Source organism: Suricata suricatta, chromosome 10, assembly GCF_006229205.1.
Source record: "Suricata suricatta isolate VVHF042 chromosome 10, meerkat_22Aug2017_6uvM2_HiC, whole genome shotgun sequence".
In the NCBI taxonomy this organism is placed as follows: Eukaryota; Metazoa; Chordata; class Mammalia; order Carnivora; family Herpestidae; genus Suricata; species Suricata suricatta.
In genome coordinates, this window is record NC_043709.1 from 30,067,568 (window position 1) to 30,083,414 (window position 15,847).

A 15,847-nucleotide genomic window follows, 5' to 3' on the forward strand; every position below is an offset into this window, starting at 1 on the left:
AGAGAGAGAGAAAGAACGAATCCCAAGTGCAGACCCCACTGTTTAGAGCCTGAAACGGGGCTTGAACTCATGAACCATGAGATCATGACCTGAGCGGAAAACAAGAATCAGATGCTTACCAACTGAGCCAACAGGCAGCCTGATAATAAATCACTGTTTACTATAAACAAGGGTGAAATATTTACTCTTTGATCTTGATTCCTTAGAAGTTGTGCTTTTGGACTAGCCATGGTGTGTCATAAGTCAGTTCTGGAATTATGGATCCTACCTCTCATTCAAGTTAGGCTTTTGTGGCCTCAGTTTCTTCATCTATAGATTAACTGTGTAAACTATATTTGTCAAAATTGTCTTATAGTTTTAAAAACTACATGTTCATGAAATAACAGCTTCTGTAATCTCTAAGAATTAGAAAAAGACCAGCAAAATGTTGATATAAGTTAATTGAAATTTTTTTTTGTCTTTTATTAAAAAATAAACTTTGATATACTCTGGTTTCTCTTTAGCTCGCATAAATCTTTCACCTTTTACTAAAGATTTCCGTGGAGAGGAACAATTCTGAGTCTTTAACTAATTTTTTGGAGCCTTGCTCTGGCCAAGGCTGAAAAAAAAATAAATAAATAAGTTTTGAGTCAAAAAGTATTTGTTAAACGTTTAGTAGCCAATGTAATGACATGAGGACATTGTTAACTTTTATCAAGCCCTATTTTATATTCTCTCTCAAGGATGTTCCCATCAAATTCCCACAGCTCACTTTATTCTTTTACTCATCACATTGTGACCAATATCCTTTTCCCCTTCACTGGGTGAGGACTCATGTATTACAAATTAATTTTGCCACTAATTGTAAACCTATTTAAGGTTATAAAAAATGAACAGATACTCTGCTTCAAAGAGGAAGTGTTATTTGAACCAGGGTTTGAATGACGGAAAGGAGATTTCAGGCAGAAAATAGAAAAAAAACTACTCCATGATCAAGGAATAATACGAAGAATAGAACAAAACAAAATATTTTCAAAGAGAAAATATTAAGTCCAACTTGATTAGTTGGACAGAAGTGGCTGGTACAATAGATGAGTCTAGGGAGCTAAAGATTGTGGCCAAATTATGAGGAACTTTGGATTTCACTCTCTAGGTGCCAAGAATCAAAAAACATCTATAGACAGTGAGGTGATGTGACCAGATTATTACAGATGCTTCTGAAATGTCGGCAGTGACTTTGAAATGGACTGGAATAAACAAAGAAAGCAGGACCATTGGTGGATCTGCTGAAATAGTTTAAGACTATTAAATGTATAACAGAGATGGATAATATGTTTTAAATAAAATTATTAGTTATTGGAGGTATTCAAAAATATTTGCCAAATTGATTAATGAATAATACACATGAATAAATGATATGAGTTATTTCTAAAAAATTAAACTAATAGTTTTAAATATGCCAGGAAATTCCTACTCTAAGATCCGTTGGATTTCTTTCCTGTCATATTCCTACCTGAATGTTTGAATAAGTTTATTCCTGTAGAATTTCTTGGGGTGCCTGGGTGGTTTAGTAAGTTAAGCATTAGACTCTTAATTCAGCTCAGGTCATGATCTCATGGTTTGTGGGTTCAAGCCCCACACCAGGCTCTGTGCTGACAACACAGAGCCTGCTTGGGATTCTCTCTCTCCCTCTCTCCGTCCCTCCCCTGCTCACATTCTCTCTCTCTCAAAATAAAAAAATAATGATAAGAAAAGAATTTCTTGATAATCTCAAATTTTCCTTGGATCATAATGGTTACTACCTTATGGATTACTTGATAAATGTAGAGTAAAATGATCTATCTTTATTATAATTATCTCCATGAAACACTAATTCTTTTATTTTGTCCATTTAAAACACCATTTAATATGTGATCAATTTTTATTGATATTAAACAGAACATTCTGAGTTAACATTATGAACATTTCTAGAATTGGCACAAGAGTTTAAACATTTTTTTAATGTTTTATTCATTGTTTGAGAGACAGAGAGAGAGAGAGAGAGAGAGAGAGAGAGACAGAGTGTGAATGAGGGAGTAGCAAAGAGAGAGGGAGACACAGAATCTGAAGCAGGCTCCAGGCTCTGAGCTGTCAGCACAGAGCCTGACTCTGGGCCTGAACCCATGAACTGCAAGATCATGACCTGAGCCAAAGTAGAACATTTAACAAATTGAGCCACCCAGGTGCCTCAAAAGTTTAAACACTTTTTTTTTAAACATCCCTTTGATTTGGTTTTACCCAGGCTCAACTTTTTTCCAGAAATGTAATTATTTACTGTTAATTTTGTTTGTTTGTTTTTTTGAGAGACAGAGAGAGTGCGAGCAGGGGAGGGTTGAGGGGGGGAAGACACAGAATCCGAAGCAGGCTCCAGGCTCTGAGCTAGCTATCAGTACAGAGCCCGACGCAAGGCTCGAACCCGTGAACTGGGATATCATGACCTGAACCGAAGCCGAATGCTCAACCAACTGAGCCACCCAGGCGCCCCTACTGTTAATTTTTAAATTGGACCTGTGATTCATTATTAGGCATAATATATAGGGAAAATGAAGGCCACCTACCAGTAATTTAAGTATTTAGTATCTTTGGCAATATTTGATTATCTTTATTTATAACCCCCCCAAAAAAAAACCCTAAACAAATGGGTTTGTTGATATTCCCTGAATACTCAAAAATATGGGTTACTCAAAGAATACAACACAATCTGATGTTTTTCATCATTTTTAGAGCTGGTGAAATCACACACCTATCAGGATAAAGGAGGATTTACACTTTTGTAGCTTGGCAACTCCACAGGAATGAGGTGATCTTTTCAATTAACTTTAGCAGATAAGTCCCATAGTAGATTCTGATTGGTCCACCTTAGGTGACGTACCCCTACCTCACCAATATGGGGATTGGACAGGCCTAGATCCTAAACTGACCCCTAGAGTGGGGCTGCAGCTGGGGGAAACAGAGCCTTGTGAAATACAATCTGTCTGGAAAGACATGGAATCCATGTGAATTCTACAAAAGAAAGTAGGGTGCTGGTAGCAGAAGAAAAGCAAAGAGTGCTGAGCAGATAAAACATGCTTACTGTAGTCCATATGCCTGGATTCATTAGATCAATATGTTTTCTACTCTACTGATTAAGGGACTTTTTTTTTTTTAACTTATGGTGACACTACATAAAAGAGGAATGGCTTTTTTTTTTTACTGCTTATTTATTTATTTTTGAAAGAGAGAGAGAGAGAGAGAGAGAGAATGAAAGCAGGGGAGAGGCCGAGAGAAGGAGACAGAATCTGAAGCAGGTTCCAGGCTCCATGCTGTCAGCACAGAGCCTGACATGGGACTCGAACTCACAAACTGTGAAATCATGACCTGAGCCGAAGTCGGGCGCTTAACCAAATGAACCACCCAGGTGCCTCTGGGAGGGACCTTTTAAGAAACTACTCTATTTTGTTGGTCCTCAGTTTCCTTATTTATCAAATAGAAAAATGATCTCCCTTAGATGATTGTTGTGAGAAGTTAGTGACATAAGCAAAGGGCCTGGCATCAGTAACTTAATTAGATCAGTATCAAGCGATTCCTATGTTCTGCTCACTATATATGACATTGAAGATAAAATAATGAGTGAGGACAGTCATAGTGACATTAATCAAATAATCACACAGACAAAGGGTTAAACTGCAGCTGCTTTGTAAGTGCTGCAAAAGAGAAGAAATTCACACTTGAGTTTATAATGAAAGCAGAGTTGACTGAATCAGAAGTTAGGGAAAGCCTGCCTAAAGAAGAAAATGTAGAGAATATTGAACTGAGATCTAATGAAAATTAGAAGTTATTTAGGCAAAGAGGAAAGGGTTGAGCAAAGCAATGCAAGTGGAGTCAAAGGAAGGAGATATTGCAGAGGCTCTGAAATGGGAAGGAACTATGAGGAACAGAACGAAGGCCCTTGCCTCTGGAGCAGAGGAGCACAAAATGAATGGACTTTGGAGGGGCAGCCAGGGGCCAAACCCTGGAAGCTATGAAGTCTTTGCTAAGGTATTTACTGCTTTATCTAAGAGTAATGGCAAGCCACCAAAGAGGTTTCAGCAGGGGAAGTTGCATGATCAAAGAGCAGTTCTAATCCTTTTCCATTTCCACCTCCCCCAAAGATGGGAATGGATGGCAACCCTCTGGTCTGGTCAGACAAAAACAGTTTTAGTTCGGGTGCCATTTTTTTAAAGAAAGGTTCTGAAAATAACATGTGTGTCTAACAGAGCAGTCACAAAATGGTGAATGAACAAGAGATGTTTCACGTGCATGAGACAAGGCTTACAAGACTTACTTGCAAAATGAAACTTGTTTCTTAACAACAACAAATGTTAAGCTCAAAATCAAAAACTCTTTCCAACAATTAATCAGAAACAGCATGAAGGAGAAAGTAGCACTGAAAGAGTGTGAGCATAGATGCAACAATCATGGAGAGACTTTCTTCCCAATGTTCCAAATGTTGAACTCCCTAAACCCTATAATGGGAGGCTACTATTTCTACAAGAAATTATTCCCCGTGTCTCCTTTTCCACTTGGGGCATAGCCCTACCTCTTGTTCATTTTTAAGTTGCTCCTGGTTTTCTTCTGCTGAGGGACTGGATACTGGTCTGTGTCTCCTCCAAAGTTCCACCTCGAAGACCTCAGTCTTTCTGGCCCACTTTGGACTACCTCATGAGCTTGCTGGAGAACCTGCAAATTGCGTATGAGCTCTTTCTAATATCTTTGATACATGCTTTTTTATTCTCTTGACCTGATTCCAGATAACATGATTTTACAGCAAAACTGTGGTGCAGCAATATGAAGGAAACAAAAGATACAGTTATGGATAAGAAAGTCAGTGATAATATTAATGTAGCTAGGGCCATTGACTGAGCTGTACAGGTGGGAGGAGGAGGCAGAATGGAGGGAAAAGAAGGGAAGGAGGCGGGGAGAGAGCGGGTAAGAGTATACACTGTAGGGGATGAATATATTGAGTACTGAGATGAGTGACTTGGTTGAATAAAAAAAATTGACCTGAATTTCTGAGAGTTTTACCCCCTGGGTTCTTTAAACCTGGTCTAATTTATTGGCCTTTTCTTCCTATTGATTTCATAAAATTAGTATGCTTAGATTGATGTTTACTGAGCTTTTGTAATTCTACCAACATCATGATTTTTGTCACATACACCTTCCTTTAGTACTAGCTATTATTTATTCAGTATTATACATTAAACTGTCTTTAAATTGACCCTTCACATTATTTTCTAAGAAACTACTTGAAATCATCTGTTTGATGTGATATATGTGTATTATATACATATACATTTAAAATGTATACATTTTATATATACATATTATGTATACATAAATGATTCATACTCCTCTGATAAAATAAAAATACTAATCTGTGTTCCATCCTGGGAACCTTTATAGTTATGCATGTCACACTGTTATACCTATGATTTGAGGCAAGGTCATAGAGCCTGCAGCAGAATCTGAAACAACCTTGCTCATACTCATTTCCCCTAGAGTGTACCAGTACATTTCAGGAGTGTAGATCCTTTAGGCATAATATGGATGCAAGTGTTTGGAAGATTTTTTGGCATACCAGAATCACCCCGAAGGGCTGGTTATTAAGACTGGGATTACCAGGGAGGAGTCGACAATTAAATGATTTTCTAATACCTTCATACTTCTGTTTTTAGGCTTCTTTCCGCTTCAGCTTAAAATGATTTGCAGCATTATTCTGATTGAAAGTAAAAACAATCATTTAATACTGTGAACTTTTCTTGCAGTCCTTTTTTTTTTTTTTTATCAAACATTTACTTTCATAACTACAGTGGGGTAAGTAGTCTTCTCAGTGGGCACTCCAGCCATGTGGAGCAAAGCACTTGCTGAAGGCTGCAAAATGACATACCAAGTTCACATTTTCCAGTCCCCAGACTTGTTTGCTATTAAATGAATGCAGTAGTCTTAATAATGACCCCCCCAAAGATGTCAAATCCTAATCCCTGGAATTTGTGCATATATTACATGGCAAAGGGGAATTAACATAGCAAATAGAATTAATGTTGTTAATCAACTACCTTTAAGATAGGCAGATTTTCCTAGATTATTTAGGTGGATATAATATACATGTAAAGTCTTTGGAAGTAGAAAAGGGAGTCCAAAGGGAAAGTCAGAATGGTTTGATGTGAGAACTCAACTCACTTTTACTGATGAAGATGAAGGCTTTGAGCCAAAGGATGTGGACAGCTTCTAGAAGCCAAAAAAAAAAGTAAGACAGGACCTTATCTCCTAGAGCTTCTATAAGGAATGCAACACTGCCAATACTTAGCCCAGTGAAATCCATCTTGGACTTCTGACCTTATGTAAGATAGTAAATTTGTGTTACTTCAAGCCATTAAATTTGTGGTTGTTACATCATCCATAGAAAACTAACACAGTGAGCCTCAATTTTTAAAAAAAAATTGTTAATGTTTATTTATTTTTGAGAGAGAGAGACAGAGAGTGAGTGGGGGAGGGGCAGAGAGAGAGAGAGAGAGAGAGAGAGAGAGAGAGAGACACAGAGTCTGAAGCAGGCTCCAGGCTCTGATTTGTCAGCACAGAACCTGAAGCCAGGCTCCAACTTGCAAACTGGGAGATCGTGACCTGAGCCATCAGTCAGCTAAATGGACTCAACCACCCAGGAGCCTTGCGAGCCTCAATTTTACCTAGTTTCCTGATTTCTCATGGTTATAAGTTTGGCATATTCATTTTTTAACAAAGATATACTGAACTAATTAATGCAAATTTGGAATCCTCTCATTAAAATACCTAATTCCTAAATTTATACATTATTCTTGTTCCAAAAAACTATTGATGTTATTGATGTTAGGTCAGGTTACCATTTTCTTTTAAAAAATTAATAAAATTCTAAAAAGAAATTAAAGAACAAATATAAAGGGTTTTGGAGAGCCAATAAAATACTTGTAAGTATTTTCTTAAGGGCCATATAGCCAGAGGGCTCTGGATTCCAATTAACCGGTACCATTTACTAGATGTGGTTTGGGAAAATTGACCTATCTAAGCCTCTGTTTCGTCATCCATAAAATGGGAATAAAAATGACAGGACCTACACAATGGGTTTGAGAAAAGATTTAACAAGATAATCTACCAAAAACTCCTTAGCGCGGCACCCGGTATGTAATTAAGTGCATTACATAATGGTGTTAGCTATTATCACTGTTTTTGCATTATCTTTACGATTTCAAAAGTTTCTCTAACAGCTTTCAAAAAAGTACAGCTTTTCAAACACTTGCTGTTAGCAATCTGTACATTTAATAATCTATATTTTCTCTTTTAATGTGAATTTCTTTTTTTAATGTGTATTTATTTTTTGATTTCTAAAGAAACAGTAGCAAACCACCCTGAAAATAGCATCTCCCTTAATACTTAACCCTGAGTCAACAATTTTTTTTTAATTATAAATATTCATTCATTCACTGAAGAAACTGTTAAACGGGGGGGGGGGCGGTAAGCCAATGGCCTAACTTCAGATCCCAATTAAGCTTTTTTTTTTTTTTCCCCTAAAGCGGGGCGGGGTGAATTCTTTGCTAGGCACCCAACGAACTCCCCGAGAACCGCCCCAGTGTAAAAGGAGGAGCTCCCCGCGCTAGCCAGCGCGCGCCGATCCCCGGGCGGTGCCAGGTGAGCCCCGCGTGGCTGAGAGGCCGAGCTGGGACTCGCGGCGCCAGGCACGCGGCGCGAGCGGCGGCTGCACGTCGTTAAGCTTGACGAGGGAAGCGCCCTCGCGGCTTCGCTTCGGTGTGCGCCCGCGGCTGCCAGGCCCGGGGAAGCGCTCGGCCTGATCTGTTCAACTTTGAGCGGCGTTCGCGGCGCTCCGGCAGCCCTCCCGGGTCTCCCCGCCTTGCCCCAGCCCCGTCCTGCTTCCCTGGGGCTCCGGAAGGGAAGGAGGCGTGTCCGGAGCAGGCGGGAGGGACCTGTATAAAAGTGCTGGCGGCGCGCGGGCCAGGGCTTCACTCGCCGCCTTGTGCCGGGACCGGGAGCGCCACGGGAAGCAAGGGCCGTGGAGAGGGCGCTGCGCTCGGGCTACCCAATGCGTGGACTATCTGCAGCCGCTGCTCGTGCAATATGCTGGAGCTCCAGAACATCTAAACGGAGTCGCCACACCGCTGCCTGGACTGGATCACAGCGCTGCCTTTCCTTATGAAGAAGACACAAGTGAGTAGGGCGCGCCGGGAGCTCGCCGGCTCTCCCAGGATATCGCGCCCGGAGCCCGCGGGCGGCCGGCTCGTCTCGGCACAGGCTGCCGGCGCGAGTGGGGCTGTGCCCGCCGGACGAGGCAGGAGGGTGCGAGGGAGGCGGGCGTGGCGTGCGCGTCCGAAACGCCGTAGTCGGGTGAGCCAGAGAGAAAGGAGTGGGAGCGTTGAGAGAGAGCTAGCTGGTGTCAAGTTTGGAGCTGCAGCCGTTAAGTTTGGAGCTGTCAGTGGGGAACCGCAGTTCCTGTAACATGGAAGGATCTTCTCTTTGGCTGGAAAGCTGGGGTTTTTTTGTTTTAAGTGTTAATGCCTTCACGAGAAGGCATTTCTTTGCACGGGAGATGTTTTGCCCTGGACTCCGGAAAGTTGCAAAACCGCTCCCAGGGCACCACGCTCGCTCTCGAACCCAGGTTTTCGTGCAGCCCCCCCACCCCCCAGGTGGGCGTGGGGCTCATGCGGACTCGGGGACCGCCGCGGGAGCGAAGCCAGCCCGAGCTCCGTAGCAGCTGCGCTCCGCCGGGCGGAGAACCTGCCCGGCCCGCCCGGGAAACTTAGTTCTGCGAGGCATTTGCCAGGTTTGCGGCTCTGGATGAGTTTCCAGTGAGCCACAGATGGGGTAATACCACCACACTGCACCACCTTCTTCCATTACAGAAGAGAAGGGTTTTTTTGTTTTGTTTTGTTTGTTTTTTTTTTTTAATAGGCACCTCTAATGATAGTTATTGAGGTAATTCCCAGTGCTGCTAAATTGTGCACTATGCATAAACATTGTGGGTAAAGCACCGCCCAGGGGTACAATTAGACTGCTTTTTTCCCCCCTTGAAGCAGCTATCTGGCTTGTAGTTTGGAAAGGGCGGCCACGGTGCTCCCACCCACAGTTCCTTCTCCGTTGCAGTTCTTACCTCTTCTCACTTCTCCCCTTTAGGAATCTCTCTGCGTAACTGCCGCGAGTTGGGTAAAACTGCCCTTTCACCCCCAAGAGGATCTCTCAGACTGCAGTACCTGAAATGTGTCCAAGGGGTGGAAGTGGTGGGGGGAAAAGGAAATTGAGAATTTGTCCAGATCGTCAGTTTAGAATGAAGGCATCCGTGAGCTGAAAATGCGTTCTTGAATGAGTTGCTTTGTATCCTACTTTAGATCGATATGTAGGCCTGGGAAATGTACACATTCAGAAGGAAGTAGGAAGAATCGAGCTCAGTGCACAGGTGTGGAAAGGTCAGGGGAAGGGACGCTACCTGGCAGAACGAAGATTCGTGCAGTCTGAGGGCAGCCTCCCAAGACTAAGCAGAGCACGGTCCTCGGGCAAGCAGGTTCATAGGCAGAGCATTGAACGCTGCTACACTGTGATGTTGAAATGCAAAGGTTAAAGACTGGCGACAAAATAAACGTTTTAATGTAATTATTTGACTTGTACAAACCTTCTGCGTTGTGGAATAATAAGGGCGGGGGGGGCCGATTTCTTGATAATAGTAGCATCTCCTCAGGTGAGTAGTAGTGCTAGGATCTGGTGCAGAAACCGCTATCTTCTAGTTCAGAAAGGAAAAGAAAAAAAGCCTAAACTTTCTTATTTAAACAAGAACACTGGAGACAGATCAGGTTAATGACCAACACTCCAAAGGGAGACGATGTACTATCCTGTCACTTTGAGAGTCAGGATTGATGATCCTTGCACCCTTGCTTTGCAAAACAAACGTGAGCTCTGTAATCTCCTTTCTCACTTTGATTAAATGGCTGTGTAAATCGGATTACATGGAATAATTCCATTGAAAACTAGAAAGAGGGCGATCTAGCCTGAAACGCTTTGGCGTTAGTGACTGTGCTGCCGACCAGGGACATTTGAGACAGCTAAATATTTTAGAAATGTGACCTGCTCCAACCAAGTTAAAGTGCAAGCCCTCCGGGGATCTTGCTGATGTTAAAGGGTTTGCAGGCAAAGGAGGGCAGTGCCCTTTGTTGAATGAAGGCATTCATTGCCTGGGATCTAATGACCTTCAAGGTTTCCTTTAAGGATACTTCTAGCAGTTCCACATTCTTGCCACTGAAAAAGAAGACACTTGGAAATAGTAGGAAATCGATAAAATAATCCGTGGACATGGGGTAGGGGGGGATTAGATCCTCCTTCCTATTTGTAAATTTCCTAATCCAAAAGTTAGCAGTTTTCTGTGCAACTGTATGTGGATGGAGAATAGCATAAGGAAATTAGACGTTAATAAGTAAGGTCATTTGTTCTACATCTAATGTTCTCTTGCCAGGGGGGCATATCTATTAAAGCTCAGCAGTTTAAATAATCATTTATAAAGATGGCAGAGTTCTGTTATAAGGCAAATGGTTCCATACGTTTCCATTACCCAAGATCTAAAATGAAATTTTATAAATTGTCATAATTTTACCTTGAATTATAAGCTCTTCAAGAATCCCAGGGACACCAGGCATTCTGGCTTTTCACTCAAGCCAAATAAGTGTGGAAATTCCATCACCAACCACTTGGGGTTTGATAAGACTCATTTACTTAGCATGTATGATAGACTTTAGTTTTGGAAAATAATTACATGGGCAATAGTCCTTAGGAGCCTATAGGAATGAATGCAGTTTGCATTATTCATATTTCTGATTGTGTTTTATATTGTGGGGTTTTGCAGTTTCTGAAGAGAATTGTGGCTCTAGCTTGGAAAGAACATCTGTTTCAACATGTAATCATTTTTTTCAATGTAATGCTCTGATATACTTGGTATATTAAATAACAATTGTGCAGCATATTTGGCAAGACCAATTAGAAAAGTGCTGTCAGTTTAACGGGCCTGGTGCCATGTTTATCGATGTTGTACTTGCATTTTAGTTTTGAAACGGTTTGTGAGAGTTTTCATGACTGCTGTCAGTTTTAGAAATACTAAGATAGGAAAAATTCATTTTGCAGACAGTGTAGAAAGGCCATTTTAGGCGCACGTTAGTTCTTGAAAAGAAACAAATAGAATGCTTGTTAGCTTATGTTGTTCTAAAGAAAATAATCCTCTTTTGTCTTTATGAAGTTTGTCATCTGGGTGATAATGCAAGTTTATAGAATATAACATTTATGAAAAGAGCATTTTTAAAATTTGTCCTTAAAATCACTCAATTTGGATCACGTGCTTTGAATAATTCTAATTTATATAATTGATACATTCTGCCAAGACTTTAAAAGTCAAGTGCTAAGTCAATTACATTTAATATAAAACAAGGAAAGTAACCATATGGAAATCTGAAAGCCTGAGCCAAACCAATTAAAATTGCCAAATTTTATGTCTTACTACTGATTTGAAGATAGCAATTGTGAATCACATTTTTTCTTTAATGATAAGCGATTGAAATTCTTCCATCACCATAAATAACATTGAAAAAAAAATCCCTCCCCAAATAGCTAGTCTGAATATTGGAGGATAGTTTCTTGCATTGAACCCCACTGCATGTGCCTTCTCCATCCATGTCTGGGGAGTGCCTAAACTATAATGGAAAGATCCTAGGCTCTTGCTTTTGAAGACTTAAACTCTAATTTCTGTTTGGTTAAACTTCTTAGGATTTCCGTTTTATATGCATGTATCATCCGTATGATGATAAGCTGGTTATAAAGGTTCTTCTCATGATGATTAAGGACTAAACAGAATTTTATGTAAGTCTTTATCCCCGTGCTGTGGCTTACTGTAGTTACAGTCAGAATTTATTGTCCCCCAGGATAGAGATGCCTTGCTGGCAACTTACAAGCCAAAGAACAACTGGCGATTGCAGCTCTATGATGCTTGCCCAAGAAAGCAAATTGACCAAATTTTTATATACCTGGGTCTGTGGATTCAGTGCCTCCCATTATAGGTGGTTATCTTTTTATAGAACGTAATTAATACGCCTCAGGAATGTGTGGAAACAAAGGCTATATATGGCATGAGAGATGTTAAATTCTTTAAAATTTTTCTTGAGGGGCACCTAGGTGGCTCAGTCAGTAAAGTGTCTGACTTCGGCTCAGGGCATGATCTCCTAGTTTGTGAGTTTGTGCCCAGCATTGTGCTCTGTGCTGACAGTTCAGAGGCTGGAGCCTGCTTCGGATTTTGTCTGTCTGTCTGTGTGTGTGTGTGTGTGTGTGTGTGTGTGTGTGTGTGTGTGTGTCTCTCTCTCTCTCTGTCCCTAACCCCACTCCCCAATATGCTTTCTCTTACTCTTCTTTCTCTAAAAAGTAAATAAACATTAAAAAAAATAAAATTTTTTCTTTAAAGGTAAAACTGAATGAGAGATTTAGAATTGGAAACAAAAATAGAAACTGGGAACATTATTACCATATCTGATTCATTTCCATATTTCCACACACTTGCTTCCTAAGTTCCCCTGGTATGATTCTGAGAATTTTCTGTAGACTGAAGATACTTGGTCAGCTTCCTATCCTTGGAGTTCTGCACTTGGCTCTCCTAAGGGAGGCCATGCATTCATTACCAGGCAACATGCAGTGAGGTTTTTTTTTTTTTCTATTCAAGTTTGTGAGACTTTTTTTTTCTTCATTTCTAGATTACCTTAATGTTCCCTTTTGTAAATTAGGGTGTAAAGGATTTGATATAAATCTGAGGAATGGTCTTTTATCTTTGTTTTCTAGTACATAAATCATGAGCAGCTGCAGGAGACTCTTTTTTGGTGTTTGTCACCTGCGTAGTCAGAACAATTTATGAAACAAATGGAAGGAACACCAGGATGCTTTTATAATAAATACTGTTTCCAGTTATTTTGTGTAGACTTTGTCTCATAGAAACCGTTGACTGTAGCCTTACTAATTTGTAGATGCAGCAAGATGTTTTGCCTTTTCACTTAATTATGGGTATACTAAAAACTGTTTACAAGGGCCAGGAGTTTGAGAAAACTGTTATTTCATCTCTACCAATATTCTTCTGTCCAGAAAAAAACGGAGTTGGGCCCAGGGTGGCGATTTTCTTATAATTAGGCCTCGTGGTTCTTTTTTTAAAATCACAATGTGTGTCATCTAAAGAAAGACTGTTCTTTATGTAGCTCTCTTTCTCTTTTGGCTACATTTTACTATGTTTCTAGGCTGCCACATTGACTTGGATATTAGGGGATAGAGTTCTTTTATTAGCCCAGATACAAGTTGTATGATTTGGAGAAGGTATTTTAATCTCTCTGAACCTTGGTTTCCTCAACTGTGAAGTGAGGAAGTAGGACTCGGTGATCTTTTTTAAGTTTATTTTTATCTTTGAGAGTATAGCATGAACGGGGGAGGGGCAGAGAGAGGGAGAGACTGAGAATCCCAAGGAGGTTCCACACTGTCAGTGCAGAGCAGAATGTGGGGCCCATGAACCATGAGATGATGACCTGAGTCCTGAGCTGAAAACAAGAGTCAGAATCTTAATCGACTGAGCCACCCAGGTGTCCAGGAGTAGGTGATTTCTAAGTGCCTTCTAGTTCTAAAATTCTCTATTTCTAAGATACTAGTAAAATAAAGGTTTGAACCCATGACATTTGAGCTTTGATTCTGAGGTGTATGTAGCCATTGCTTTGGTTTGGTGTGAATACAAATTAGAACCATTGGTTGATGAGTATGAACCAGCCAATGGGGAGAAATGAAGATTTAAGTATAGACTGTTCTACTTTTAGCCATTTCACCTACCATATGCACTTTCTCTATAATAATCATAATGGTATTGACACTTTTCCTGTTTTAAAAATCTCTAGAAAGATATTAGTTGAAGAGGTTCTTTCTCTCTTCTAATCTTTAAATTCTCCAAGTGAAGAAGAGTCCTAAGGCAAGGTCAGACCGCCAGAGGAGGTCGACTAACAAAAGGTAATGAACGCTTCCCAGTATTTATTTGGTCCTTTTTGCCACCTCTGCAGCCTCCAGCATCTGTGTGCAAGGAGTGGAGTGGAAGGAGCATTAGTGGGCAGAATCAGAGGAATGGGTCCAATGCTCTGTGCTGGCCCCAGTGCCCATCACTGAGTCTTAGTCGTGGGCAAGCCGTGGGCAAGTCACAGGCAAGTCACGGGCAAGTCATGGGCAAGTCTCTGAGTGGTAGTGGTATCTGTGCATTGAACTCCCAAATTAATCCTGAGAAGATTATGAAGAGGAGGGGTCTGTAGCTGGAGGCACAGAAGCTGAAAAAAAGCAGGGAACAGCCCTTTTGCCTCAGGGAAGACACCTTTCCTCCAGATGACACTTGCCACTTGCATGATCTCTCTTTGTCCCTGCTTTTTTGCAGCTCTCAGTCTCTGGAACACCTGTCCCCTGTCTCCTTTCCTTAGCTCTCCTCTAGGACTGATAGCTGCTGAGAGTTGGGGCAAGCCCAGTAGCCAGCAGTAGATTTTCCTTAGCAACCCGAAGCCATAACCGTCTGCCTTTTTCTTACTGTTGCCATGAATTCTCCTTGTTGATAGTGTCCTCATTCAAAGATCGGTTGGACCTCTCCTCCAGCAAGACACCGTAGATTCCTCAGAAAATAGAGCCGTGACAATGACGATAATGCTCTTCTCTAAATGCCTGCAGAGTCAAGTGTGCTACCCACGTAAACAAAGTCAAAATTGAGGATTGATCTGGACAGTTAAAAACTAGCAGTTACCTGGATGCAGAAATTCAGCCCGTGACTTTACAGGTTTCCTTGAGGCTTTGAATACTGCTGATGAGAATGTGGTCTTATTGGGATCAGTTAGGGTGCCTTTTCTGTGTTCCTGGTGCATAGGCCGCAGCTCAAAAATCCCCGCAGTTGCCTTGCAAAGAATGCCTTGCTCCCATGGAAAAGGGCGTAAAAGGCGAGAGCAAGAGCAAACCCACTGGTCAGTGCTCCCTTGAAAGAGCAAGCCTCAGTCTCTTTTCACCTTTGATGAAGGGTGTCCCCACTGCATAATGGGCCTCCCCCGTGGTGCTGGGAGGAAAGAGCACAGCCCAGAGGGGAGCGTTGTGTTTGTCTTACATACACACATGCTGTTGCTCTTTCAGGAGCAGACGTTTATCTTCTGAACAAAAGCCCTGTGGGTGCCGAGAAGCTTCGCCTCTTTTTCACCTTGATGTAAAATCTCTGAAGCCAATGACCTTTCCATTGAAGTGCCTTGACTAAACTCCAGGACCAAAACTCCTCTCCTAATTGGCTTGTTTCTTTTTAATGCTTACGTTTGAATGATAGTACACCAGGGCACTGATAGAATGACAATTTAATAGTAGCTGTCTATTGTGAGGGTCCCTCTTCTGCTGAGTTTTCCACTGTTTTCTTTGGGGTCCTTTTCTCAGTGCCTTTCTAAGCAACTGCCTTGTGAAAACACACAGATACCTTGATTTCCAAAAAGAGTGTTGTAGAGAAAGCTGGTCGTGTTATAAAGGTCTTGACCCTCTCCTGGGATGTCTTGTCAATACTATCAAAATTTATATTCACTGCAGAACCTCAGATGGGGGGAGGGAGGAGTGGTTTCATATGAAATGGTTTCTAATGTGATCTCAAAAACCCAAGGATTGCAAAACAAACCTTGGCAGTCACACATCATTGTTTATGGTTCTGTGTAAACCTACAATTAAACGCTTCAGAAATAGTCCACACATTAGGGACTTACATTTTTGATGATCAACTAAAAAC

At 41.2% G+C, this 15,847-nt stretch overlaps 1 protein-coding gene and 1 non-coding gene across 4 annotated transcripts in view; both read left to right on the forward strand.

Moving 5' to 3' along the window:
- The first annotated feature begins 483 nt into the window (after positions 1-483).
- On the forward strand, positions 484-600 carry LOC115305783. The gene has a single exon (XR_003914983.1). It is a non-coding gene; the product is annotated as a U5 spliceosomal RNA (small nuclear RNA).
- Positions 601-8,043: 7,443 nt separating this feature from the next.
- The window catches only part of KITLG (KIT ligand), an 80,580-nt gene continuing 72,776 nt past the window's right edge, over positions 8,044-15,847 (forward strand). For all 3 annotated transcript variants that reach the window (XM_029954520.1, XM_029954521.1, XM_029954522.1), the window contains exon 1: positions 8,044-8,229. In XM_029954520.1, the coding sequence (XP_029810380.1) occupies positions 8,215-8,229 (15 nt within the window). In that variant the 5' untranslated portion in view covers positions 8,044-8,214. The remainder of the gene's footprint in view (positions 8,230-15,847) is intronic.